The sequence below is a fragment of the Bipolaris maydis genome (assembly GCF_028858645.1).
Source record: "Bipolaris maydis strain C4 unplaced genomic scaffold PSV08scaffold_8, whole genome shotgun sequence".
Taxonomy (NCBI): Eukaryota; Fungi; Ascomycota; class Dothideomycetes; order Pleosporales; family Pleosporaceae; genus Bipolaris; species Bipolaris maydis.
Window position 1 is genome coordinate 537,655 of NW_027093864.1, and position 27,376 is coordinate 565,030.

The 27,376-nt window shown below is 51.2% G+C and overlaps 7 protein-coding genes across 7 annotated transcripts; 5 read left to right on the plus strand and 2 right to left on the minus strand.

The window, feature by feature from the left end:
* Positions 1-49: 49 nt before the first annotated feature.
* Positions 50-3,709, plus strand: PSV08DRAFT_224340 (uncharacterized protein; the record flags this gene model as incomplete). Its single annotated transcript, XM_014223046.1, has 3 exons — positions 50-82; positions 135-203; positions 264-3,709. The coding sequence occupies 3 exons, from the start codon at positions 50-52 to the stop codon at positions 3,546-3,548; spliced, it is 3,387 nt and encodes a 1,128-aa protein (XP_014078521.1). The 3' UTR covers positions 3,549-3,709.
* Positions 3,710-5,546: 1,837 nt separating this feature from the next.
* On the plus strand, positions 5,547-7,998 carry PSV08DRAFT_224344 (rab-GTPase-TBC domain-containing protein; the record flags this gene model as incomplete). Its single annotated transcript, XM_014223047.1, has 2 exons — positions 5,547-7,595; positions 7,654-7,998. 2 exons carry the CDS (start codon positions 5,547-5,549, stop codon positions 7,996-7,998), a joined length of 2,394 nt encoding a protein of 797 aa, XP_014078522.1.
* A 4,890-nt stretch (positions 7,999-12,888) lies between these two features.
* On the plus strand, positions 12,889-14,743 carry PSV08DRAFT_203618 (uncharacterized protein; the record flags this gene model as incomplete). Its single annotated transcript, XM_014223049.2, has 1 exon — positions 12,889-14,743. One exon carries the CDS (start codon positions 12,889-12,891, stop codon positions 14,464-14,466), a length of 1,578 nt encoding a protein of 525 aa, XP_014078524.1. The 3' UTR covers positions 14,467-14,743.
* A 4,274-nt stretch (positions 14,744-19,017) lies between these two features.
* On the plus strand, positions 19,018-19,943 carry PSV08DRAFT_302947 (ubiquitin-related domain-containing protein). Its single transcript, XM_014223051.2, has 4 exons — positions 19,018-19,166; positions 19,241-19,295; positions 19,409-19,491; positions 19,587-19,943. The coding sequence occupies exons 1-4, from the start codon at positions 19,156-19,158 to the stop codon at positions 19,669-19,671; spliced, it is 234 nt and encodes a 77-aa protein (XP_014078526.1). The 5' UTR covers positions 19,018-19,155; the 3' UTR covers positions 19,672-19,943.
* A 2,413-nt stretch (positions 19,944-22,356) lies between these two features.
* PSV08DRAFT_362711 (uncharacterized protein) lies at positions 22,357-22,774 on the minus strand (the record flags this gene model as incomplete). Its single annotated transcript, XM_014223052.1, has 1 exon — positions 22,357-22,774. A coding segment is annotated over one exon (417 nt), but the record flags the coding sequence as incomplete, so codon positions are not given.
* Positions 22,775-23,292: 518 nt separating this feature from the next.
* PSV08DRAFT_247914 (uncharacterized protein) lies at positions 23,293-24,359 on the plus strand (the record flags this gene model as incomplete). The annotated part of the gene is made up of 2 exons (XM_014223053.2): positions 23,293-23,396; positions 23,447-24,359. 2 exons carry the CDS (start codon positions 23,293-23,295, stop codon positions 24,357-24,359), a joined length of 1,017 nt encoding a protein of 338 aa, XP_014078528.2.
* A 1,487-nt stretch (positions 24,360-25,846) lies between these two features.
* Positions 25,847-27,230, minus strand: PSV08DRAFT_402304 (uncharacterized protein). Its single transcript, XM_014223054.1, has one exon. It carries the CDS (start codon positions 27,195-27,197, stop codon positions 26,136-26,138), a length of 1,062 nt encoding a protein of 353 aa, XP_014078529.1. The 5' UTR covers positions 27,198-27,230; the 3' UTR covers positions 25,847-26,135.
* Positions 27,231-27,376: the final 146 nt, after the last annotated feature.

The following is a 27,376-nucleotide window of genomic DNA, read 5'->3' on the forward strand; positions in this document are numbered from 1 at the left end:
TCAGTCCCCAAACCCCACTAACCACAGACTCTGCACACGACGCACAACCATGAAGCAGAGATTCTCCAGCTTGGACGTCAAGGTGCGCCGTTGCGATTTATACCGCAAACATCATTTACTAATTGACTCACAAGGTCATAGCCCATGAGCTTTCCGCCAAACTTACTTCTCTCAGAGTCACCAATGTTTACGATCTGAGCTCCGTATGTACTGCGCATGTCGCAACCTGTGCAATGCATATGCGCTTACTCACACATGCTTAGAGAATCTTTCTCATCAAGTTTCACAAACCGGACCACCGCGAACAGCTGCTCATCGACTCGGGCTTCCGCTGCCACCTCACGGAATATGCCCGCACTACGGCTGCTGCCCCTTCGGGCTTCGTCGCAAAACTGCGCAAGTACCTCAAGACAAGACGTGTCACATCAATTTCCCAAATAGGCACCGATCGTATTCTGGAGTTCCAGTTCTCCGACGGACTATACCGGCTCTACTTAGAGTTCTACGCCGGCGGAAACATCATCCTAACTGACGCCGACCTCAACGTGCTGTCGCTTCTGCGAAACGTGGACGAGGGCGAGGAACACGAGAAACTTAGAGTTGGCTTAAAGTACAATCTTACCTTGCGACAAAATTATGGAGGCGCCCCAGAGCTCACCAAAGAGAGAGTGCGTCAAGCACTACAGAAAGCGGTCGACAAACAACAGGATCAGCCGGTCCCAGTGGGAAAGAAGGCGAAGAAAGCAGGAAAGGATTCTCTAAGAAAAGCGCTCGCTGTCTCCATCACAGAATGCCCTCCTTTACTGGTCGATCATGCGCTTCATGTTGCCAGCTTTGATTCGTCCTTGAAACCAGAAGAGGTTCTTGCTGGTGATGGGCTCGTGGAAAAGCTAGTTGATGTGCTACAAGACGCAAGAAAAATTACAGATGAGATTACAAAGACCGACCGGATCAAAGGCTATATTCTCGCAAAACCCAATCCCTCGGCCTCAAAGCCCGACGACGAGTCTTCCGATAAACCACGTTTTCTCTATGATGACTTCCATCCTTTCCGACCACAGCAGTTTGAGAACACCGACTATACTTTCCTGGAGTTTGACGGTTTCAACAAGGCGGTAGATGAGTTCTTTTCGTCAATAGAAGGGCAGAAACTTGAGTCGAAACTTACAGAACGCGAACAACAGGCTAAGAAGAAGCTAGAGAAAGCGCGCAAAGAACATGAAGATCGCATCGGTGGACTACAGCAAGTGCAAGAATTGAACTTCCGCAAAGCAGAAGCAATTCTAGCAAATGTTCATCGCGTGACCGAAGCCACTGAAGCTGTAAACGGGTTGATCAGGCAGGGCATGGATTGGGTCGATATTGAACGCTTGATTGAACGCGAACAAAACTCCGGCAATGCCGTAGCGCAGTTGATTAGATTACCCCTCAAGTTGCATGAGAATACGATCACCCTACTTCTCAACGAGACAAATTGGGAAGAAGGCGGGGAAGAGGAAGACGAGGGCAATGAGACGAGCTCTGTGAGTGAGGATACTGACGACGAGGATGATCGCCCTAGAAAGACTTCTCCACCAAAACCAGTGGCACGACCACAACTAGCTATCGACATTGATCTCGGTTTAAGCGCCTGGGCCAACTCTACCGAGTATTTCGACCAAAAGAAGACGGCTGCCGACAAAGAAGGTCGTACCCTTCAAGCATCCACAAAAGCGCTCAAAAGCCACGAGAAAAAGGTAGCTGAAGATCTAAAGAAGGGACTGAAGCAAGAGAAGGAAGTGCTGCGGCCAGTGCGCAAACAGCATTGGTTCGAAAAGTTCATCTACTTCATCTCATCAGACGGCTACCTGGTTCTTGGAGGCAAGGATGCACAGCAGAATGAGATCATATACCGTCGTTTTCTGCGAAAGGGAGATGTATACGTGCATGCAGATCTTAAAGGAGCCATGCCTATGATCATCAAGAACAAACCAGACACACCGGATGCTCCTATTCCACCATCGACCTTGTCACAAGCCGGAAACCTCAGTATATGTACATCTGACGCATGGGACTCGAAGGCGGTCATGTCGGCATGGTGGGTCCGTAGTGATCAAGTCAGCAAAACTGGACAGACGGGCGAATTCCTCCCTGCCGGCATGTTCAATATCAAGGGAAAGAAAGAGTTCTTACCACCAGCTCAACTTGTGGTTGGGCTTGCAGTCATGTTTGAAATCAGTGATTCAAGCAAGGCCAACCATCACAAGCATCGGGTGCAGGAGACTGCAGTTTCCGCTGCCGAAATGACTGATCAGCCAGGGAACGAATCCAAAGAAGCAGCAGCTACGAAGACTGATGAGAGCAATGATGACGAGTTCCCGGATGCAAAGTTTGATTCCGACTCTGAAGACGATTTCCCAGATGCGAAGATGGAACATACTGAAGAGAGTGATGCCGAGTCCGAAGCTGCAGCTCCAAGGAGTAATCCTCTTCAGTCTTCCACAAGGAATGCTAAAGAAGACTCTGGCGAGGAGGATGAGCTTGTGGTTGGTAAAGGGGATGCTGAGCATGCGAAACCTGGGGAAAAGAATGGAGTTGTTGCGAAGAAAGAGCCACCTGAAGATGAAGGCTCAATAGCTGACACTGAGCCGATATCGAAGTCTACGGGACGCGGAAAACTATCTGCGAGAGAGCGCCGCCTCGCGAGGAAGGGCCAGCTTCCAGAGTTGCCTCAAGTGCCGTCTGATACAGTGCCTGCAGTTGATGGGGCTGATCAAGATGAAGGAGATTCCGCAGAAGGTGGTAGCGCTAAGGCGCCTACAAAGGTGGATGGAACTGTTACATCGCAGATGAACAAGCAAAAGAATGCCCCCCTCCCACGTGGAAAACGTGCAAAGGCGAAAAAGCAGGCAGCGAAATATGCAGCACAAGACGAGGAAGATCGTGAATTGGCCATGCGGCTTTTAGGTTCCAAGACTGGCCAGCAAGCTGCAGAAGCCGCAGCACAGGAGAAGCGTCAAAAGGAAGAGCAAGCACAGGCCGACAAGCAACGCCGGCGCGAACAACATCTTCGTGCTCAAGCTGCGGGTAAAGCTGCCGAGGAGGCCCGTCTCCGTGCACTCGAAAATGCCGAAGACGATGACGAAGGCGACGAAGTCCTAAAAACAAACCTGCAGAATCTTGATGCATTCACTGGCCGCCCGCTACCAAACGACGAGCTGATCTCCGCAATCCCAGTCTGTGCTCCTTGGTCCGCTCTCTCGACTTACAAATACAAGGCCAAAATGCAGCCTGGTTCCACCAAGCGCGGCAAAGCTGTTAAAGAGGTGCTGGCCATCTGGGATAATGCGGGTAAAGATACCAAGATTGTTGATAAGAATAGTCAGGATGTCGAGCGCATCTGGCCCAAGGAGATTGATCTGATTCGTGGGTGGAAGGAGACAGAGGTTGTGGGTGTGGTGCCTGTCAGTAAAGTGCGAGTGATGATTGCGGGAGGGAGGCGAGGCGCGGAGATTGCAAAGGGGAAGAAGAAGAGTGCGAGGGGTGGTAGGGGATCTAAGAAGAAGTGAGCTTGGTTATTTAGGAAATAAAATACCAGAGCGGTTCTTCTTTGCATTGTGAAATTGTGGAAGGATGGAATCCTAGAGACGAAGTGGTATGTATCATCTGACATCTTTATGGTACGAATTGAAAGTAACTAGTTTCTACTCAACGAACAAAGTGATGTTGGCAAACGAGAATCCAAAAATAGTCATACTTTGATCGACACAAACCGCCTCTGATCATTTCCTTTTCTTCATCTCACCACCATGATAGACGGCACATTAAACCAGGCTAGCCCTGAACAAAACCAACGCCCTCTAATTAAGCTTCCGTGTTTATCTTCAATTAAGCTACAATCTAGATCCCCTCCCGCCCTTCCCCACGTGGCTGACTATATTCATCGTTGTGTTATAGGGAAGGGGTACATCCTTGTACATACCCGTGTGTAGGGCGTTTCGGGATACCGAGTAGTTTCGGTGATGTGCATATGTCACATACGCTGGAGAATTCACAGCTTACTTTGCTGGAAGGTTTTTGGCACGTGGTTTTAATAAAGGGTGGTTAAGTTCGGGGGTCTGGGGCCTTACGTGCGTATGCTTGCGGGGAAAAGGGAGCGGACTGGAATAGTATGACTTCTATGATTGGAGATTGCGTCATCGAGACGCCGGGACGAGTTTTGGATTGCGTGTGTTTCTCTAGGATTGACCTTGCTAGGGGGCAGCGTTTGAGGTGGTGGGCTCTTTCTTCTTTTTTAGATAAGACTTTTTTTTCCTCCGTGCTTTGGAGGGTCTCGCATCAACGTGCTTTGTTACGTTGACGGATCTGGGGATCAATTAGCCAGACTCTTGGGATCATCAAGAACTCCGATGACTACTGTTTTAGTTCGACTTGTGCGAGGTGCTCATTGGAAGGACCGGTTACAGCGTTGTATGGTTCTGGTTCCGGCCAACGCTAGATAATAGTGATTAGCAGTATATGGCTTCTTAGTCGAGGCATTGCCCAGTACACACGAGCTGTATGCTCACCCCTTTCACAATCATGCACACATGTAGTACGCCGTAGGACTTGTGGGATCCACGAGGCCACGAATGGGTTGCATAGCCAAGGGAGAATTGAGCATGAGTGGAGACGAGCATCTTATGCCTAAAAAAAGCTACAGGAGTAAGCTGAACCCCTGCGAACATCAAGTAAGCAGGGCATAAACTTCTGGCTTATTGCGTGTGCAACTCTGGTGTTGCAAGAGGGCCTCTGGATGCAGCGACTCCTGTAACCAAGACCTTGCTCGGATGGAGTATCCATGGTACAACAGATGATACGACAGCAATTGAGCTGAAGGAGTAGCGATGGAAATTGATAGTACAGATTAGTATTGAAAAGTGAGCCAGGACCAAGAGCTTATTGACACGTGGGTCAGCGATCGTCACGGGGGGCCGTAACTGGGAAGCGAAGTGTTTGAGCTTTCTGGTAGTGACAAGCGTCGCCTGGACGTGCAAAGCATCAACGAAGAAGAGCGATTCGACAGCGCGCAAGAGTGTAATATGGAGCATGCTGCGTAGGATGCGAAAAAGCAAATATGGCATAGCCAGGTCTGGGCAAGTACAGCCCGCGGCGGCGCTGTGAGCAGGCGTCACACGAAAGCGGCGCCTTTGGCAATCTCCGACCGGCAGCAAGTCTGGAGAAGGCATGCGACCCACGACCCACGACCGACCCACGACCGACACACGACCCGGGCGGATAGCGACGCCCCTTTTCCCCAGTGTAAGTACCAAGCCAGGGTCTCGTCTGATGCCGTAGACTGGCGCAGACGTTTTTCTGTTTTTCAATTGCACTGCCGCGTTTTTTGCCCTCCCACAGTGCTGGAGCCGCTGCACCGCCCAAATCGCAACTCTGACGTCCTCGCCCGCTGTACATATTTTGGATATATTACCGCAGGGGGTCGTATCGACCGCACCCCTTCATTTCGCTTTACCCGCCACTATTCTTGCCCGGGACAGTTTCCATGACCAGGACCCGCGACGCACATCATGAGCGATGAGGCCGTGAACCCCTCTGGCCACGCGGCGGTGGAGCCGTACGAGGCCTCGAATCCGCTCGCGCCTGTACTCTCAAATCCCCAAAGTGCACTATCAGCAAAAGGCACGGCGTCGCGCTCATGGCTGGCCAATGTCCGCCGGCCGCGCACTTCGCCAGGACCCCGCGCATTTACCTTGAAGCGCACGCCGCCACACGGAGACGATGACGATCGCAGAGATTCGGCTCTGGCCTCTTCCAACGGCACCATCGTCAACGAACCGCCTTCACCAAGGAGTCTGCGCAGGACGCCAAGCCTGCCTGCAATTGTGATTCACGACGAGCGCTCATCCGGGACACAACATGCACACGACGAAGACGACGCTGCTTTTTCCAGGCTCGATTGCATTATCCCTACCGGCGGCTTTGACGACATTTCCTCGGACGCGCTGATATCTTTTTCGAAGCGGGGCAGCATGATGTTGGGTGGCAAAAGGGCAAACAGGAAGAGTAGGCAGATGGATTTGCTTGTAGAAGGCGCGCCCACACCGAGTGCGCCGCCGCGACAGGAAGAGGAGGTGGTGAAGGAGGCGAAAGAGGAGGAGGAGGAGGAGCAACAGCAGCAGCACGAGGAGGCAGAATTACAAGAGCAAACACAGCGAGAGTCACAAGAGCAACCGCGACCCCCGCCTCCCACCGCGAGACTCCTCTCCCCACGAGCAACCTCTCGTGTCTCCGGCAGATCACGATCCATAAGCCACCGTGTTCTTTCCGCTGATGAGATGACGTTGTCGCGCAAGGTGCGCTGCATGTACATGCACGGAAACGAGAGTGCCGTCAATTGGGATGCATCAGAGGAAGACAGCAGGAGCATTCAGGATAGTTATCGTGGTAACAGCAGTGTCAACAACACGGCCATGGAAGTCATCGAGGACGATAGCTCCCTTATGAGCTCGAGGCGCGGTAGCGTCATTGTCAAAGAGCCCACTGAGGCTGCTGGCGGGCTGGAGGATTGGGCTGATCTCGAGGGCGGCGAGGTTGATCGATATGGCTTTATTATCCCCAAGCGGTCAAGATCGAAATCCAACAGCGAAGGCATAGACGGCTCCGACGAACCCCACATGCAACGAGTCACCACAACGCTGCAGCTGCTATCCGAAGAGCCCAGGCGTCGCCGATTAGGCCGGAGTGTCTCACGCGCGCCTTCCACAAAGTCTGGCGGTCCTCGAGCAGGCTCACTCAAACGACGGTTTTCCGGCAGGTCCTCCAGGCCCGCTAGATCTATCTTTTCTGGAAAGACATCAGACTCCCATACTACCTTCAAGCCTTTGCGCCATGCCGCAAACAAACTACCCCACAACCGCGACCGCCGATTGAGAGACGAAGCAAGCGATATGCTCAAATTACCACCAGGCTTGGCTGAGGTTGCCGAACAGAAGGAGGGTGGTAGGGCTGCCCGAGCTATGAAGGCAAAGGAAATCGAGCGGAACGAAAAATGGCGTAAGATGGCAAAGGTTGTCAAAGCAGGTGCAGACAAGGGCGGCATGCTTTTCGAATTCGAGACCAAAGACCCAAAAGTCATATCTCGCACGTGGAAAGGCATTCCCGATCGCTGGAGAGCGACTGCATGGTACTCGTTCCTGGCTGCAAGTGCCAACGCGGATGCCGACAGTCCAACTGAGGAGGAGCTTATTGTCAACTTTTATGAGCTTCAAGAAGAGAGTTCTGCCGACGATGTCCAGATCGATGTTGATGTACCACGCACCATCAACAGACACATCATGTTCCGACGCCGATATCGTGGTGGACAACGACTGCTTTTCCGTGTACTTCACGCAATGTCATTATATTTGCCCGAAACGGGTTATGTTCAAGGCATGGCCTCGTTGGCTGCCACGCTCCTGTGCTATTATGAAGAAGACCGGGCATTTGTGATGCTCGTCCGATTGTGGCAGCTTCGAGGCATGGAGAGGCTCTATGAGGCAGGGTTTGAAGGCCTCATGGAGGCTCTGGACGATTTTGAGCTCAACTGGCTGCGCGGAGGTGACATTGCGCAGAAGCTGGTAAGTACAATTCTACACCCTAAAATCATGGCATATCAGCTAACACAACATTTCACAGACGGACTTGGGTATCACCTCAACTGCATACGGCACACGCTGGTACCTTACTTTGTTCAATTACTCGTTACCATTTCCAGCACAACTCCGCGTTTGGGACGTATTCATGCTGTTGGGCGACAAGTCCCACGCTACTACACCAGCATCCAAGTTCAACGCAGATATGGATGTCTTGCATGCTACATCGGCTGCACTTATCGATGCAACACGAGAAATCCTGCTTGATTCCGACTTTGAGAATGCCATGAAGGTCCTGACATCATGGATCCCGATTAAAGACGAGGATCTGCTGATGCGGGTAGCCAAGGCAGAATACAAGATGAGGAAGAAACGAGCCAATGCCTGACGTAGGCGGTTCCAAGTACAATGGGACGGAAGCGCCAACTTCAGGCTCTGCGGGCGCATTGCGATTTGAAGGGCGAGGGTGCACCGAAGATAGAAACGCTTCCTGTTGAACCCTCGTCCTCCCCCCTTCCATGGCCTTTTCCAGAAGCTACCGGGTCGATCTCTTAGGGATCGGTGGCGCGCAAATCTCAACGTGGCTGGCACGTTTTACGTTTTCCAAGGTTTTGCAACACGAGATACCTTTTGCTTTTTTAGTGGGATGCCGCCCACTTTAGCCGCGACACATCACTTCCTGTTTACCCTTTGGGCGTCTTTTAGCGGTGCCGCCCGAACGACGCTGCCACTCGACTGGTATCAAGGATGCATCAGTTGCCCGCTGTCGGGTCACGGTGTGAACATGGATGATTCTGGGAAAGCGTTTTTCCCAGGCCTTGGCCTTTTTTTGAGCTGGGGGGGTTTTGGGTGCACGGCTGCGACGATTACTGATCAAGATACCTCTTGTGTTTTTTCTTTTTTGTTCCTTTTCCGGGTCTGTTCACGCAATCCATATCAATATACCAGAGACGGCGTTCTTTCTGCAAACGGCATAGGGAAGCATTGCATTTTTGCGTGTATTCATGTATACCCAATATAATCTAGGCTCTGCAGGTAGCCAAATAATACATACTAGTTGATTACGCTATGCCAGTTGGAACATGGAGATGCTGGTGAAGAGGCACGAGTTGGTAATGATTATGGAAGGCAATATTTCTTGATTGAGAGCGAACGGGGGTTGGTGGCTTATTGATAATTGACGTATTAAACATTGTCGACACATGGATCGGGAGATTGTCCGATAGGAAGAATGGGCCATAAGAGGACTGAAGCTGTTTGGGCTGAGTGTTTGGAGTATTTGCTTGGCTCAGGAGAGTAGAGTTTTGAGCTAGAGATGAGAGGGGCAGTACCTCCGGGAGCGCTGCCAGGGGAGGCGGATCGAAGCGAGTACGCGAGAACGTGTGAGCGTAGTGTTTGACTAATGAGGCATGTCAAAGGGGGTGGTTGGGGGAAGGGAATTGATAGGTGCGGCCATTGGAGAGGGTGGTGGGCATAGTAGAGGCGCCAACGAGCGAGGGTTTGGGGGGGTTTCAAGCCACAAAGAGTAAAAGTTGCGGAGAGGGTGGTAGGAGATGAGGCAATACTAGAGTAGACGTTGCTCCACGTCGACGTCCAAGTCCAGCAACAACCTTTCGGCACGCCGTCGAGGCATGTGCAACCGGGGCGGCAGAGTGTTGGGAATGCGGTGCCGGCAACAATGACGACAGGCGACGGGGAAAGGTGGAAGGGGGCCCAAATAGGCAATCAGGGATGCTCAGGTTGACTTGGGTGGCAAACTGCCGCTAGCACTTTCCCGATGAACTGCTTTGCATTCGCCTCCCCACGGCGCGCGCACAGCTCTGCCTCGCCTCGCTCACCACCCTTTCCGATCACAACTGCGTGGCCGCGTCGACGACGAGCATCAATGTATCGGCTACTCCGAGCACAACTGGCAAAAAGCTGCGCCTCGTTTTCATTCATGGGTACCGGAGCCGGTCGAGATGCAACAACAGAGCACGCCGACGCTGATCTGTGGTCTGATTTTCTCAAAGGTGAAGCAAAGATCAGCACGCCTTGGCTCAATTTAGAAGCGAACCAGGTAGACGCGGATGAGGGGGGGGAGGGGTGCAACAGCCGTCCCGCAACTGCACTACATCCCTGGCTAGGTGAGGTGAGGATAGGGAAGGCCAAGCGACGACCAGCGGTGCAAGACGATGTTCTTTACTTAGCAGCTTCGGAGCCTATGCGGTAAAAGACTAGCCGGCCCGTGTAAGGTCCTTCACATCTGGATACGCTAATCGATCTGACTGGGGTGGCCAGCAAGACGGTTCTCAGATGCGGGAGACGAATGATCGACGTCTGAGTTGCAGCTTACGTGCACTGCACAGCGTCTCTTTCCCCCAATTGTCCGCCTCACCCTACCTGTTACCCATGGATGCCGTAGCAGCAGCGGCAGCTTTTCGCGGCGTCCCTTGTTTCCGACCCCCGATGCCTTGGGCGCGCGCCGTGCTAGAGTACGACGAGTACACTCTACATTCATTCTGTTCTTGCTCAAACAAAACAAAACAACATGCCACTGCAAAGCCCATTGTTTGCTCACACCTTACCGCCTGATCGCCACTTACTTGTGTCGCAGCATCAGCATGAATCGCCTTTCGGATCGCCTTGTCGGCAGATGGTCCTCTTCTTTATCGGTGAATTGGCCCCCCTCCCCCCTCCTTCGAGGCATTTCAAAGTCGTCTTCAAATACATCGATATACGTCACACATACAACGGGCTCGGTACGAGACACCTGTCAGAGCCATGACTGCCATCCTTTGTCTCGCGGTTCTACCGGATCCTTGCTGTGCACTCTCTGAAACTTGCCCTTTGGCCGGGTTCACACGTGGGTATGTAGATACTTAGGCACAGACAACTTGTCATCTAGGATGATTTACTGAAAACAGCTCTACTCTACTCATATGGTAGCGTCCTGGTCGAGAAATTGTCGACTCAATCTAGACTATAGAGACTGCTCTCCACTGTCATTTCTGCTTACGCAGTACAGTCATGAGCAATTTCGCCATGGTGTCCCCATTTCGACTGCTATGATGATAATCACCAGGGCAAATTGCGGGTGATTGGTTGAGGGACTAGCCAGCCGTCGCCGGAAATCATATTCAAAGATCCTTCGTACAGATCCGGTGCGCCGCGAGTTTCACGTAGATCCGCTGCATGTCCCGAATAAGCATAGCCTCAGCGCCGACGCGGAAATTTACGTCTCGAGGCGATCGTTCGAGCTGGTGCCAGGCGCCCGGGCATTGCGCAACACCGCATCTGTTGACCCGTCCCTTTGTCCATCGTGGCTTGCAAGCTGTCATCTGCGACCTTATTACGTGCTATAGTGGGAACTCACCGTCAGTGCTGCTGGTGTTCCGCTATTCTAAGTAGTCAACTCCACCTAGCGGAACGGAGGGGCGCGCACGAGCAAAAGACCCCCATTTTTGCTTCATCCACCCAAGTCCAGCTCCAAGGTAAGGTGTACACTACACTTTGACACCCTACCCTAGATCCTGGATCGCGTGTCGGAGCGCATGGTCACCACCCTTATCGATTGGGCCATAATGATTGTCGGGCTTTGTCGATCCGGAGGGGTCACCCCAAGACTGACAGGCTCAGGCCGGCGCCTTTTTCCGTACCACTTTTGTCTGTGCTAGTCATCAAACTGTGCTCAGCCGTTGACGCTACGCCGGTATCTGTATACTTGTTCGGGCATTACACTAAGCTCGGAACGGGTGCTGCAGCTGGGCCACAGGATACTATGCTTCCACCAATTCCAAGGTTTCGTGCCCATGCACGGAGGCTCTTTTGAACACGAAGCCCTCATTTTACGCTTCCCCTTCGGGTTATTATCTGGCTGAAGACGTGACGACGGAGATGACCCTTCATTTCCTCATCATGCCATGTGGGCAGCTTTGGAAGGAGCCATGCCACAGCAACCTCTGCAGCGGTAATCTTGCGCTCGCTTCCTCCCGGACGTTGACCCTGCTGGTTGGTGTTAGCGCACGGCTCAGACTGCAAAGGCCGCGCCAGTCAGTCCACATCGTAATCCTTGAACCGCGGCGCCCACAGATGCATGTGCCATGAATGAAGTAGCGATGGACGTGTTCCAGAGCAGAGTGGCACGCCAAACTACCTAATTCGTACGGCATGCCATTTCAAATGGGCGCGACGTCAAACAATCGAAGCCCAACACCCGACAAAAAGAATAGAGCCGCTCTGCACCAGAACCAGGTTGGGGGCGTTCCCGGTACCACGTATACATAGGTCTACTTATGTCGCAACTTTTCAGGGCTCGCGTCCTGTCGTACACAGCGCAAAGCAGAGAGACACGTCGTGTGCATGTGTATGTGTATACGTAGAGGGAACCATACATCGTATCGCCCTTATACTACCTTGCAATAGACGAGACCAGGGTAAAAGAATGGGGCCAGAGTCACGGTAGCCGCTATGCCAGGCCGATGTGTCTAGCGAGAGTCGGAGGTACGAGTACATAATATCCAACTACCACTACTGGTGCTGAGCTGAGTACGTGGTATGCTTGGCTGGCAGCGGGACATGTTCCTGCGGCGAATTCCAACGCCACATGTGGGAACCACTACCAGAGTTTGCATCAAAATGAAGGCCTTTTTCAGGCGTGTTGCATGGTGGGACTAAAAGTACGCGCACTGCAGTTCCAGCAACAGTGCATTCGCTGACAACCATTTCTTTCCATGCATATCCTTGCTAAGTCCCCTACCCTCCATCACCTGCAGAACGCCACACATCGGCTTTCCTTGACGTACGGTGTGCCGTTTCTCTGTGCTGCTCTCAAGCCTCTGGCGCCGTCATTGCCGTCGGTTGGCCCGACTCCAGTCGGTCCTCTTCCCTTCTTGCACGCCATTCCCCACCGCTGCGCACTTTCCTTCGTCTGTCTCTAATCTGGACCGGATCGACCGCGCCAGCCCACGCGACCATTTACGGGGGGGGCTTGATCTTCTTTGCATCGAGCTTTGCCCGTTACCCTCCGCTCTCTTTGCCTGTGACCCTGTCATAATCACGAATCAGATCGAGGCTCCCGGACCAGGGGACATATTAAGCCTAGGCTCTGAGGCAACGGCTACTGATCTCATCTTGGGTCATGTGGACAGTGCTTCTAGTGAACATGCTCCTGGCGAAATAAGTATGTACACCATTCCTTCTCCTTCCGGAACTTAAAATTTCTGGCGCCACCCAAAGCGACTCATTTCAATGCCGGACTTCTCTCACCATATCCTCCGCATCGGCTCCACCTTCCTTCATGTTGCTCACACTCTCTAATCCAGTCAAGCCCGACTTCGACTTCAAACCTCATGCATACTCTGCAGCCTTTTCATCTTCTACAGCTACTCGATACTCTGACAAGCCCCACGGCGGGTCGCCTCTCTCACAGTCTGCCAATTCTTCTCACACGATGAGCACGCCTCACAGGGGATTGCCTCCTCCCTCGGCAATGACCCTACCAGATCCGGCGCGAGGACCTCCACCAATATCTTCCTCACTGGGCCAATTACCTCCGGCTCCTTCTCAGTGGCAAGGTGCCGAAGATGGAATGAAGAACTGGTTGGCGACCAAAGCTGAAGAGGAGAGACGCAAGCAAGAGGAGGAGAAGACGAGGCAGGAAACTTTGCGGCTTGAGCAGCGAAAGGTTGAGCAGTCAATGCTTAGAGAATCTATGCAAGGCGGAGTACCGCCTCATCTGGTACCTATAATATTCGCCGGCATTGGTGGAGGCAGCCTTGCAAACATCAGTGCCGAATGGATACAACAATACACTTCACAGGTTCAAGCTGCCCACCAACAAGCACAGGCTCAGGCGCAACCACAACTTTCTCCTGATCTCCGACGAGACCCAAGGATGATCGGACAACCACAGTCGACAACGTATGCTGGCCAAGTACAAGCAGCACAAGCGATAGTTCCCCCAACGGCAGTTCTACCTGGCCAACCACTGCCTACGCAAAATCAACAAGCACCAATCTCGAATCCAGTATATAGTGGAGGACAGCTCTCACCACGCGCAAGAGCTGCACAAGCCAGTCTCGGTGGCCCCCCTACATCAGCACCACGATCCTTACCACAGTCACAACTACCACGGTTGACGACTAACGAAATGACTATACAACAGCCTCCTGCAACGCCAGCTGGAGTGCAACAACTACAACAAACACAGACACAACAACAGGACCAATCATCACCCTCAATATACTTCCACCACTGGGTTCCCCCATCCTCGTCTTCACAAGAGAAGAATTCGAGTGGGAACCCGCCAGCTACGCCTTCAGGTAAATACAAAACTTCGCCTGTTCACCAGTCACGGCAACGTGCAGCGTCGCATGCGTCTGACGTAGAGTACACCAGCTCCCCAAAAAAGCGCAAGGCTCAAGGCCCACACCAACCAGCACCACATCCTACATCGGCGCCAGGGTCTAACGCATCACCTTCTTTCTCGCACAAATCGTCGTCTTCGACATCGACACCAGGTCGGCGAGGACACGCTCGAAACCGATCTGATGCATCCACGCGGGCGCCGGACGGCCCCAGCGGTTCACTGAGTCGTAGAAGCACCATTTCCGGTCTTGCACACGAGACGATCGTGCGGCAAGGCGACATGGCAGAAGAAGCAAGAGACACAGATGGCAAAGCACACCCCAACGCAGACCAGGTGTACACAGCCCCGTCTCAAAGAAATGAGCAATCAGGACACAGTCAGCCAAGCTACGCGCCAGTATCTACGGCTGTTCAACCTGAAACCCAAAAATATGGGACACAGCAACAACAACAACATTGGGAACGCGGATATATGCAATCACCCAAACGGGAGGCTGGGGACCATTAGATTAGGAAATGGTTTCAGCAGCATTGCCATTTGAATCCGGATTGGTTACTATGAGGAATCTTTATCGGCCCTTCGAGAAGCACATCACCCTGGTCGCAAAGCGTTCATGGGGAATACGAGAGCGAGGGAAAGAACAGGAATCTGCGTCGCATTAATGATAATCACACCAGATCCACTGCAGGGATGTTTGGCGCAAGGCTTTTTTTCCTTTCTCAGTCTCTTGCCAAGTTGGTATCATTTGCTAGCGAAATGAGGTCGACTCCACAGACTCTAAGAATCCGGGTTTTCCCTTCATCTCGAAATCTTAGTGCACGGTCCCTGACCCCCACCAAGGAACGACTTATCCCGGCTGCTGTGAAATTGCGTTGCAATATCGTTCCCACGGCTACCCAAATTCGTCGCAATTTTACTCCAGAAAATTCCAGATGACTGGGGGATTCGCGAATCCGAGGTAGATACCGAAAACGTGGTAGTTCGTCTGTTTCGAGCATCGCTCCGATCCCGCAGGGCGCTCTGATCTGATTTTCTTTTTGCCAATCGCATGCTGGTAATAACTGGCGTTTTATCGCAACGCATCAATACCGGTCAGGCCTTGGTATGACCCTTCAACAAGCATGCTATGCAACGGCAAAAGGCTCCATTGCCGGGCGGCGGATCTGCTGGCCATGAGACGGGTTGGGCCACGCAGCATTTCTGCACGTTCGCCTCCCCGCCTCCCGACTGTGCTCTTCTTCTCTCGAAGGGAAAAAAAATATGGGCCCCCGTCAGCGGTTGCTGCGCCTCGAGTCTTGTTTTTGTGTCAGCTTACGACCCCGCATATCGCGGAGCGTGCGACCGTATGCCTGGTCTACTAGGAAAGGGACGAAATCAAATGTATACGTAAAAACGGGCTGCTTTATGTGTCAGCCCTTGTTAATCTTGTCTTTTTTTTAGTTGGACTCTGTCATGTTCTCAAGATATTCCCCTACGTTACTCAGCTTACTACATACTACTTCATCACTCCGGTAGGCGGTAGCTAACGTGTATTCGGGATTCGACTACTACACATGGAATTTATGCGTACGGCGTTTTTCTCGGTCCTGCGTCAAATACAATTGGGTCATAGCCGTCAAACGCCGACCTTTCGCTGCCCCCCCCCCCCCCCCCCCCCCAAAAAAAAAAAAGACGTCGTCATCTTTTCCTGCTTGGGCATCATCAATCTTACGATTTTACCGCGCTTCCATTGCGCTGCGGTCGGCTCCGGAGTAACATCCCTGTACTATAACATCTACCCTTCAATGTTCTCTGTCTTCTCACATTCCTATCCCGCACCCTTGGCTGCGGCTTGTGGGGTCAAGCCCACCCTGTCTGGCGCTGCTGCTGTTGCACGTTTTGAACTGGGGTCCCCATCGGCTCTAGTTTTGGCAGGCGATTTGGACGAAACATACGATTCTGAAGCACATTTTTTCCCTCGTATCGGAACTTCTTTTCTCGCATCCTGGTTCCTGGTTTTTTCTCAAATTCGTTCCTGAATGGCGGCATTTTTCTATCTCTGACACCCGTCAGTTGTTCCTTAGTCTTATCGGGGTGCACGAATATGTTACACTATACTGACGGCAAGGAGCAAATTCGCTCGGCGCAATTTTGTCCGTTCACTTGTACAATTGCGAGCATTTATCAACTTTGTGGAATGCTGAATATATCACTTATCAGCAGTCCCCCCTCAACTGCCATTTCCCCTGTTTTCTCATATATTGCTATGGGTCAGTTCGCATCGAGGCAACAACAACGGCAGTGCAAACGGTAATGGCGACATGTGGTCAAAGCAAGATGGTTTTATCCCATGTTGAACGTTGTGCAAGCAGCCTTGTCAAACCCTCCCTGTTTCGGGCAATACCCTCTATTTTCTCGCCCTTTTTTTTTATTCCCGCCTCGCTATCACCCAGATTATTCACATATACCCCCCCTGGACCCTTGTTAGAATCTATTCTTCCTAGATAGGCAAGCATCTGCATGTCGACCCTTTTCTGTTCGCTTTTATTTTGTTCTTTTTTCCGGTTTAACGTTGGGGGGGGGGGGTATATCGGCTTGCCCCCTTTGCTATATCCGTCTCTCTTTCTCTTTCTCTTCCGGATCTTTTTTGTTTTTGACACTTGACCTAGCTTGTTGTTGGGGCCACGCAGAAAAATATAAGTGGGGCTGTTAACTCGGAGGTTTTCCTGCTTTGGTTCCCTGACAGTTGTGCATATGCTTGATTGCTTCTTTTATTTTCAACATCCTTTATTCTCTTTTTATGCCTATTGCTTTTTTTTCTCTTACCTCTACTTGCTTGCATGTCACAGATTAGTGGGCAAGGGAGGGAAAGAGGGGAGGGGAAGGGAGTGACAGAGTTTGAGCATTTTAGTGCAAGAGAGATGGTAGGCACCTTGATTGGGTGACAGGTAGGCAGCTTGGCTGTATGTGGCGACACTGGCTTGATAGACACCTTCCAATGGTATAAACTCTTTAGACTCGGATGGATTCGCATCCGAGCCATTTTCATGACTACCAAGTGTTACAATGAACATGCCCTGTAGGCCCGAGAAAGAAGAAACTGAAAATCAGCAGATGTTAGAGAGATCAGCGCTTTAGCTTGTAACTTGGGGTATCAAGGATTGCCAAAGTTTGGTACGAAGACCCCCCCCCCCCCTTCGCTTCCCTTCCCCCGCGCCCTAAAACTGTGTGATGGCGACGGCTATTGCCTTGAATCTAGCAGCATCGTTATCGTTCTTTTCTTCTTTCTTTCTCTTTCTCTTTCCCTTTCTTCTTCCTTCTTTTTCTGACGGAGTAACGGTCCTCACCATTTAAGGTCCTCCCCATTTAAAACAGTCTACGGCTTTCTTGGCTTTCTTGTTGTGTCTGTGTCTCTCTCTCTCTCTCTCTCTCTCTCTCTCTCTCTCTCTCTCTGTGTGTGTGTGTGTGTGAACTCGTACGATGCCTGTTGATCTAACTGAACCCTGCTTGTCCCCATTCCTCTTCTTCTTCACCGGTAATAAAACAAAGTGACAGATTTATGGGCATCGACATAACCGAGAGACACGTCTGTGTACATTACCAGGGTCTGTCTGTCTGTCTCTCTCTTTCTTGCTCAGTGTGTATCCCGGCTTTCAAACCTTGCGATGCGGTGAAGGGGGCATTGGGTACATTGGCAGTTTTGAACCTAGTAAGTTTATGTTCAAGCGTGTATAACTGGGGGGCTGGGGGCTTGAACATTGCATGCTGCTGGATTGATTGGGTGCATGAGGGAAGCGATGAGTATGGAAATAGTAATCACTGTGTTTTTCTTTTTCTGTTTTTCTTTGTTGGTATTTGCTTTTCCCGATGCTCAGGTGGACTGGGGCATGAAGGGAGGGACGGGGCGGTGAGGGGCTCATGTGTAGCGAAATGGTGGAGAAAGTGCTTGCGTCTACCTGCATCTGCGTCTTCTCTTTGCCAAGAGTAAGGGGGGGCAGGGACTAGGTGCGCTTTTACGGTGTCCGATATGCGATCGTGAGAGATGGGTGGATCTGGTGGTTGCGCTGTGCAGAGCTGAAACGTAAGAGAGTGGGGGGCGGCTGACTGGATTGGTATAGTAGGGGGGCGAATATGTGGAAGGGACACTTGGAGCTGTTGTTGGATTGCAGGGTTGGAGTGGAGTAGCTGATCTGGAATATAGGCTTCCGTTGTTTGCTTTTTTCCATCGTGCATACAGGCGGGCGGCAACATCTCTTGGCAGGGAGACCAAGGGAGAGCTTGAATGATCATCAAGCAGGAAGGGGATATTGACTACTCGTTACTATCAGAATAGACCTATTTGAGTAAGCTGAAGGAAAGGTGAGAGAAAGTCATGTGAATTTGATAGTCGTTAGCCATGGGCCAAGTGTTATGAGCGAAGAGGCCTTCGAACGAGTATGCATTTACCTATATTACAAGAGAAGAAAGACAAGAAGAGTAAAGCTGTTGTACGAATCATTCTACTCTATGTCTTTGCCGTGATCCTTTCGTACGATGGACTTCTTTTCGCTAAGCGTTTTTTTGAGGCAGGCACGTGATAATATCACATGTCTTATTCACGGCGTAGCCCCTTTACAAGGAGAGGTGTCTACACCTATATAAGATTTAAGAATACAGCCTATCTGCAGTGATAGAATGAGACCGCAAGCGAATAGAAGTAGTGTTTTCTGGAGATTAAGTACCCCTCTTTTGTTGCGGCACGGAGGGATTTGCGTGACCCAAGGAGGGACGTTACGTGGTTTACGAAACTTCAAGTAAACAACTGCCAAACTATATATTGAAAATGTCTGTCTATATGCCTGTATCCATGCTGGAGATCTGTATACACGCTACACATTGTGTCCCTGCATCACACATGTTGCCGTAACCCTCTGTGTTGGGTTAGTCCCCACCACCAGCCACATCTCTGCCCCGCCTCGTGGCGCACCCGACCCCACCATCGGTGGTCCGTGATGCGGTAGGTGCAGCCTGACAGTTTGGCGTCACCGCAAACAACACTCACTTACGCTGCTGCCTGTAGCATCTACACTTCTTACTCTCACCCCGACTGCGAGGAACACCCTGTGGTCCGGACCTTTGGAACGCGGTTCATCCAAAGCGCAAAGACTGGCAAAACGTCCTGCACATATATCCCAACATCAACGTCATTGAGGTGCGCGGCAACGACGGACAGACAAGATGCAGATCAAGTATGTTATGGGCGCGGCGGCAAAAAAAAAACGAATTATGAGTAGGAATAAGCAGGACTGACAGGAAGCGGTAGAGTACGAACACTTACCGGCAAGGAGATTGAGCTCGACATCGAGGCCGACTACAAGGTACGCAATCCGCCGACCGACCTACGCCGCGAAACAATACCTATGTTGAAATGCCGGCACGAACGAGGTGGAAAACAGATTTTTAGAGAGAAAGAAGCTGACGGAACGCATAGGTGTCGAGGATAAAGGAGCGCGTGGAAGAGAAGGAGGGTATTCCACCTGCCCAACAGCGTCTGATTTACGGCGGAAAGCAAATGTATGTTTCAGCACTTCTTTCTCTCGTCATTTGGATGCCTTGTTTCCTCGTTGGTGATGGTGGATTGAATAGATGAAGCTAACTCAACATCCCAGGAGCGACGACAAGACAGCAGCAGACTACCAGCTCGAGGGCGGTGCGACATTGCACTTGGTGCTTGCGCTTCGTGGCGGATACTAGACATTTCTTGGGGTTCTCCGATCCTGTATCTGCGTTTCTAGTCTGTCTGCTTCCATTTATCCGACCCAAGGAGATGCTAAGAGGTTACTTTGGTATCGACATGGCATGTTGCTTTTTACTCTGCGTCACGGATATGATTAGGCAACTGTCTGACGTACATGGACGAGATCTTCGCCCAAGGATTTCATGCGGAGGAATTGAGTCATGTGCGAGTAGGCAAGTGGTGGGAATGCGAGAAATGTGCATTATCTAGTTGGTAGTGACTGGAAAGGCAAGCAGATGCAGTGGCGGGGTATGGCGATAAGGATGACTTCTTCTCTTTTTTGTTTGCATTGGTAAAGAGAATTGAAAGCCGATTGAACCTGTGCATTATGAGTATTGTTGGTGTCATGTTTCTTTGCGCTGAAGTGATGTGGAATTCCGGTTATGAAATGAATGTTGGAATGACGAGAAGTGGCAACGTAGAGTGTCCTGTGTGTGCACTCTTCTTGTGATTTATATTGAATTCGCATTTAGCATTTTAGCCTAGTGTTTCTCAGAGTAGGATTGCAGTCAACTTAGTCACTGTCTTGCGCATGCATTGATGAAAAAAAATCACACAGCTTTTTCCTTGTATTTCTCAGCTACGAGATTTATTGCTATGTAAACAATCTATTTACTAAATGATTTAGCTCCCTCCCTCTCTCTCTCTTTCCCTTCCGCACTCTCCCTGTGTCAATAGCAATAACCAAAAAAACGGAACCAGTCGATCAAGACTACAGATATCACCTTCTCTCTCTCTCTCTCTCCATTCCTGGTATGTCAACCTTTACAAAGAAACAATATAACTCACTGAAGACCTCTCTCTCAACTTGACAGAAACCTGACCTAGAAATTAACGATAAAATACCCATGGACCCCAAAGATATGATTTTTTTTATTTTCCTATTCCCCAACAACACTTTTTTATCCCAGAAGTCTCATGACACTTTCGCTTCGACCTTTTCGTTTTTGTTTCTCTTTTTCTTTTTCTTCTTTGAAGAAAAAAAACTCCTTACTTCAGATGACCCAGGTTTTCTTTCCCCTCAGGTATCACTCTCAAGTATCACATTTTTCTTTTCTTTCGAGAAACTCAAAATCACATGCAGGCCATCAAGGTAAACAAAATTCTTACCAAACCATTATTTGTTCTTCTTGTTGTAGATACATACATAGCCCAAGGGTTTTTTTGTCCTTGCAGTGTAAATTACCTTTTTCTGTTTCCTCGCATAGAAGTCGATTTATACTAAGCAACTGATTTGAGGGGCTTTTTTTTGTCCCCCGTTATTGTCTCGCTTGATATGGTTGCACGTAAATGTTTTGGACATGATGAAGTATCCTAAAGGATTACAGGGGAGGAAGTAAATGTACTTTGGGGGGTCAAGTAGGGTTCGGGTTTTCATGTGTGCAGAGTGGATAGTAGTTGGGAATACTGGTAGGAAGGATGATGGTAGGACAGGTACGTGTGACGCTGTTTTGGGTCTAGGGAAGTGATGGATTCACGTATGCAACATTTTTGATTGTTCGGTTTTGTTAAAGTTATATGTATTAACTTGGACCTATCTTTGCGACTTGTATTAAAACAGTCGTGGGGTTGGATTCATTAGATGTGAAAGAGAGCGTGGAGACGTATCCGGGTTGTGAATGACATTTTAGCGGATATCTCACTTCCAACCAAGTGGCTGAAGTGACATTGCAAAAACAGGCTGGATCATGGCTGAAATGTGGCTGAATGTGGGTTCGAGGGTAAGAAAAAAAGCCGGGGGTCATGTGGGCACACATGGCTTGAGGATAAGCGTGCGTGGGGGTTGATGATGTAGTTGATTGTAGAGGAGCTAACAAAAAACCCTGATCTTGGGAATGTCGTGGGTGGGGGGTTAGGGGAAGGGCTGGACTCCTAAAAAGACATTCAAATTCGTGTGCGCTGCGTGACTCAGGGTAAGATGGATGGATGGGGGGGAATGCTAGATGGAAAGTTAATTTTAGGCGCCAAATAGTACTACATACGTCATAAAACCAAGAAGTGTAGAGAATTTGTGGGTAGTAATCATTGGACATGAGGGTGCTGGATGAGGGTTTGTTTGGAATTAATAAGTTGAGAATTTATTGCCATCAGTAATGTACTCTGCGGATATTGCACTCGAGTTTGTGAACTCGTTAAATGAGGACATGGATAAGGCCTATATTTATCAACCCGAAACACGGGCGCTTCATAAAACAAAGTCGTAGGTAAAAAAGAAAAGAAGACGGAAGCATCACAAAAGGGACTTGCAATATCGCGCGCGTCTGGGGAACACCTCGAAAAAAAGAGAACATGTTATGAACAAAATACAATGTTTTTTTTCTTACTTAGAGAATAAACATATCGATACACAAATAAGCCCGCATGTATGTGTATGTGAACTGGAAAGATATACTCCGGAAAACATTTCCACCTGTTCCTCTCCCCCCTTCCCATTTTATCCTCTAGACATTTGTTTCCGTTCCCGTTTATGATAAGAACACCAAAAAAGGACAAAATAAAAACAAAAGGAGAGAGAGTGTGGTTTTAATCGCGCCTCTTAAGGAAGATCCAAAGTGTCCGCCGTCCGCCGTCCCATTCCCTAGAAGTCCCCCATCCGATAATCGTAAGAAAACAAACACGCTAAATGAGCAAAAAAAGGGTAAAAAAAGGACATGAACAGGGTAGAAGAAGATTCAAAAAAGAAAGGAAGGAAGAAAGAATAAACAATTGGTGAAGAAGAAGAAGAGTAATAAAGGGTATTTTGTGTGTATGTGTGTGTTTGTTTTGCTTTAGTTTGTGCTTCCTCTTCGGCTTTCGGTGGGCGTGCTGGGGAAGCTGAAGTCGACTGGAGATGGGGGCGGGGCCGGGGTCTCGTTGAAACCCGAGGCGCGAGAGAGGTTGGCAGAGGCCTTGAAGGCGGCGCTGACGTCGTGGCCCAGAGTCGAGTTTGTGAAGATGGAGAGGCGCTTGCGGGGATTGAAGGCGGTGCTTGATGAGGAGAGCATTTTGGCGGTGATGTGTGCGGGTGGTTGTGGGTGTTGATGGATTAACAAGTGGTTGTAGTAGTAGGAGGAGGATGCGTTATTTGGCAAAGACCCGGGATATGATAACAGGCAGTAGCTTTTATGGTAGTTTGTTGCAATGGGGAGGGTCCAGGCAAGGGTTGGTGTGCGTGTGCGGAAGGGCAGGTAAAGTTATTTATATAGCAATGTGCCGTGTTGCTTTTGTGTGACGGCAAGGCTGAGGGCCGGGAGTGAATACGACGCGGGATTGGAAATCTAAAAAAGGGATGAGTCAGACGCTAATTGCCAAGGTGATTGCCAAAGGCTCGGGATGCGACACAGGGCTGAGATACGGTGGATGCGTTGGCGTGGAGGCGGATGCAGGGTTACACTCACGTCTTGTTTGGATAGGTGGAAGCGAGGATATGTATTGGCAGCTATGGGGTTGGCCAGGGGGTAAATTGTCCAACAAGCGAAGGCGTCAATGGGATGACGTGTGTGTGTGTGTGTGTGTGTAAGAGAGAGGGAGGGTAATACGAGTCAGATAGTCAAGGGGGGATGTTTTGGCAGGACTGTGTGGTAGTGTAGAGATTGGCAATGACCGCGTGGAAGGGGGCGCTTCTCTTATACACAAAGGCAAGGAGCAAAGTTCCGATGGGATTCACCGCTCAAGGGGACATTTGGTCTGACTCGCATGACTAGTAGGAATTGCAGGGCCCTTTGGGACGGCAAGGACGCTTTGAGCCAAAAGCAAAAAAGTTACGACAAGAGTGTATCAGGACGTGAATCAAAGGGCGCTGGCAGCAGGCGGGGAAGCGGATGGGTCGCGACAGATAGCAAAGTCCAGGCCATGCCCTGACGGTGATCATGGCTGCAGGATTCGAGGCGAGGGCACAGGAGGTCGACCAGCCAAGATTGCTGTACCAGGAAAGTTTGCAAAGAATGGCGGCGAGCAAAGTGGTGGAGACGGGCCGAAGAAGCAAACCAATGCGTGCAGTGTACTTGTACACGGCGTGACGTGGGCGGTTCCGAGCGAGGGAGCTGGGGAGAGAGGGAGGGAGGGAGGGAATGGGATGTACGTTAGGTTAGTCGGTACGTACAGAGAGACAGAGTCGGGTGGGCTGGGTTTCCCTGGCGTAAGCATGGCGGCATCGACGGCCGCACGACGACGTCTGGCCGTCATGGTCCATGAGCGGTCCATCAGGGCATTAGCATGGCGGACGGAGCAAGCCATGGTTATTTCCTCTGACCGCTCCTCGTTTGGAGCATGGATTGGGATGCACACACACACACCCCACGCGAGGCTGGTGCTAAAGGGATGGGGTAAGTGGAGCTCCGGCCTCGATTCCCCGGATCCCAACGGCCTGGGATTCGCTCTCGTGCGTTGCTCTGCCAAACAAGGCGTCGGCATTGTGCGTCCTGCCTGCGCTTTGCACTGGCACTCGGCCTGGGTGAAGCGACAGCCATGGCCATCCCGGCCCAGTGCCGCAGTGGTCAAGCAAGGCATAATCAACCACGCTCGCACCGTGGCTGCTATCGCATTCTTCGCTGACATCGGCCTTCGAGAAGGCTGCTTGGAACAAACGCTCGAGCCGGGGGCTGTCTGGGGCGACGAGACAAATCATCCACCTCATCCCTCATTCATCCATTGCTCCCGTCCATGACCTAACTGTGCACTATACTTACTTGACTCTCCTCCGCCCCTTATCGGGCACGGTGACACGTCTCGCAACAAATGGAGCGACTTGTGCCGGCCGTCTGGTCCCTGTTCATGCCCGGCCAGGCACAAGAGCGTCATGCCCGCTCGTGTGTGTGTGTATGCCAGAGGCCTCGACGAATCCATAATGCGCAACCTTGGCCGCAATGCTCTGCTGTCTCATCGTGTCCGCATCATCCGAACCATCGATCTGCGACCTATCCGGCGATAGACAGCTAACCTACTCGGCTGCCTGTGCATCTGTCCATCTCCGTCCCACTCCCTGCTCCTTGTTTTTCTTCTTTCTTCGTCGTCGTATTTTATTTTTTGCGGCCTGGTCGCCTTTTGCCCGCCAAGTCCATCCATTGTGCGCCGGGTAGCGTGGTTCCATGGCTGCATGGCGAATGGGATGCCTTCGGGATTTGTGTCGTCGTCTTCCTAAGCCTAGGACTAACGCAACTCCGACATCACCTCATCTCGGTCTGCTGCTATTTACCAAGGGCCACCATTACCGCGCTGCCTCTGCCTCTGCCTCTGCCCCTAGCTAGTCGCCCTTCCCCGTCTTTGCTTTGCTGCTAACCCCCAATTCTGCATTCCCCGCACTGCTTACCACTCTGGTCTTGCGCGCACGTCGACCGTCCTCGCCTTGCCTTGGCTTGTCCGTCTTTTTCGCCTAGTCGGGATACTACCAGCGACAACAACTCCCGTCATGGATGGATGTGCAACCTCGCTTGCCGGTGCCGCCTAATCCTCGCCCCGTATACCCACAGTGCTGCCACAAACAGGAATTTGGCGGCTACGCGCGTATACGGCCGTTTTCCGCGCGTCATCTTGGTCCGTTGCTTGTCCTGTCCTGTCTGTCTGAAGCCTCCCACATACCTGTCTTGCACACTTCCCTGTCCAGCTAACTGCACCTTGCCGGCGACAATGCTCCATTGCCTGACCGACACCTGATCAAACTTGACCGCAACTTTGCTCCAACCGAGCCTAGCCAACAGTGAGATTGAAAAAAATTTATTCCGCGAAGAGCGCCAGCCACTACCTGTCCTATCACCACCGCGCCTTCCCACCCAGCAATTGAGGCAACCACTCACACCCTTCCGTCACTTCCCACTCTGAAACATAGCACCACGTCTCTCCCTCACATCCCTTCCCGACACGGAAACGGCACCTGCACTACCCGCAGCGCTATCATCTTCTACCACCTTTTTTTCAAAAACACCACTCGGTCCCCTCGCACCACACTCACCCGAGCAATGATGCTGCGATACCCCCGATTGCAATAGGCAATAGCGCTACTGCATAGAGACCAGGCTACCATGTTTGAACATGCGCGAATTTCGCCTCAGAAAGACTGATGTTTGCGGCTTTCTTGGCTCAACAAGTCGGTAGCACCATCCGACCCTATCTAGTAGCTCCTGATAACTCACCGTTTGAGCCGATAACCGCCCAAGTGGGGAAGGCGGAGAATGCCACCGTGTATGAATCCTGGTTAAGATGGGGGGTTATGAAACGGACAAGGATGGTCTACAAAGAAGGTTGAGAGTGTGGGGTAGAAGAAAAAAGGGCCTTGGCTTGCTGATCGAGATCAGTACCAAAGTATATGCTCGACGTACGTGGTCAGCTTCAACAAGTTTCCATTACGTGTTGTATCGAAGACGAGAGATGGACAAGGGAAAAAAAGAGATAGACACCATATCGTACACCTGTGCATGGTGATGATACGATGGTTCTATCAAGTTCCTCATTCGTCCTTCATACCCCAGTACCCCACTCGTTGCGCTTTTGGTACCGTCATCTTGAAATGCAAATCGTCGTCGTCCTCGCCGCTGGCAAGCGCACTGTCGCCCTCATCGCGCTCAATATCGTACTCTTCTTCATCGCTGCCATGGCGGTACTTTGACTTGTACAGATTGCGATCAAACTCGTCGTCGTCGCTCATTTCGTCTTCCGGATAGTCATTAGCGTAATAGTCTTCTGCATTCTCGTCCTCGTCATCCGTATCAAACTCTCGCTCGCTGCCTTCTTCCTTGTCCCACCAGTCTGCGTCCTCTTCGCCAATCACCAGCAGTCCCACACTCCCTGTTGGCACTGGTGCATCCGGCAGAACGGGCTCGCGCACATAATGGTCGTAGACGTATTCGCTATCTACGTCCATTGCATCCACGTCTGTAGCTTCGGGGTCATTTGATGATAGCGCTGCGGCTTTTTCGGGATGACGCTCAGCAAACCGTTTCGCAGGGGCCTTGGGTTTGTACTTCGATGGCGATGTCGACGGCAGGGGGATCTTGAGATTGTCTATCTTCTCCACCTCTTTTGAAAGTGCCTCAAGATTACGCACGTCCTTTTCAGACGGCTCAGACACTTGGACCTGTCTCTGTATGCTTGATTTTGATGCATTCCGCAGTGCGCTCCCCGCCCCAGGCCTCTTCCGTGGCCGTGATGGTATGTCGAGTGCAGGCTCCGATGCCGGGGATTGTACTTGGCCCCCAACCAAGGTACTCTCATCTTTGGGCGACTCTTGTTCCTCGACGAAATGTCTCTTCGCCCCGATTCTCGATACGGGGTCAAGGCGGAAACGCCTCTGGGCAGTTGGCGTCGGTGGGGCCGTGGCTATGTGAGCATCGTCGCCTGGCTTCGTGAGTCGTCGGAAGAAGAATTGAACTTCTGGCTCAGAGTTGAAGCCTGCGTCAAGGTTCTGGCTTTTTTGTCGCTTGACTTCGTGATCGATGCGCAGCGAGTCCACGGGCGCTTCAGTACGTTTGCGCTTGACCGAGATGGTCTGCGGAGGCATATGCGACGACATGGCGGTTGTGCGTATGTGAAGAGCAATGGCCTTGGCGGGGATACGGCCGAGTTCTGATGTACTGTCTGTATAGAATCTTTTGGAGTTGGGCCAGCGCAGCGAATCGGAGGGGTAGGGCGGGGGTGGAGGTGACATCAAACCCTAGCAGCCATCCACATCCCACGCAGAGCCCCACGCTA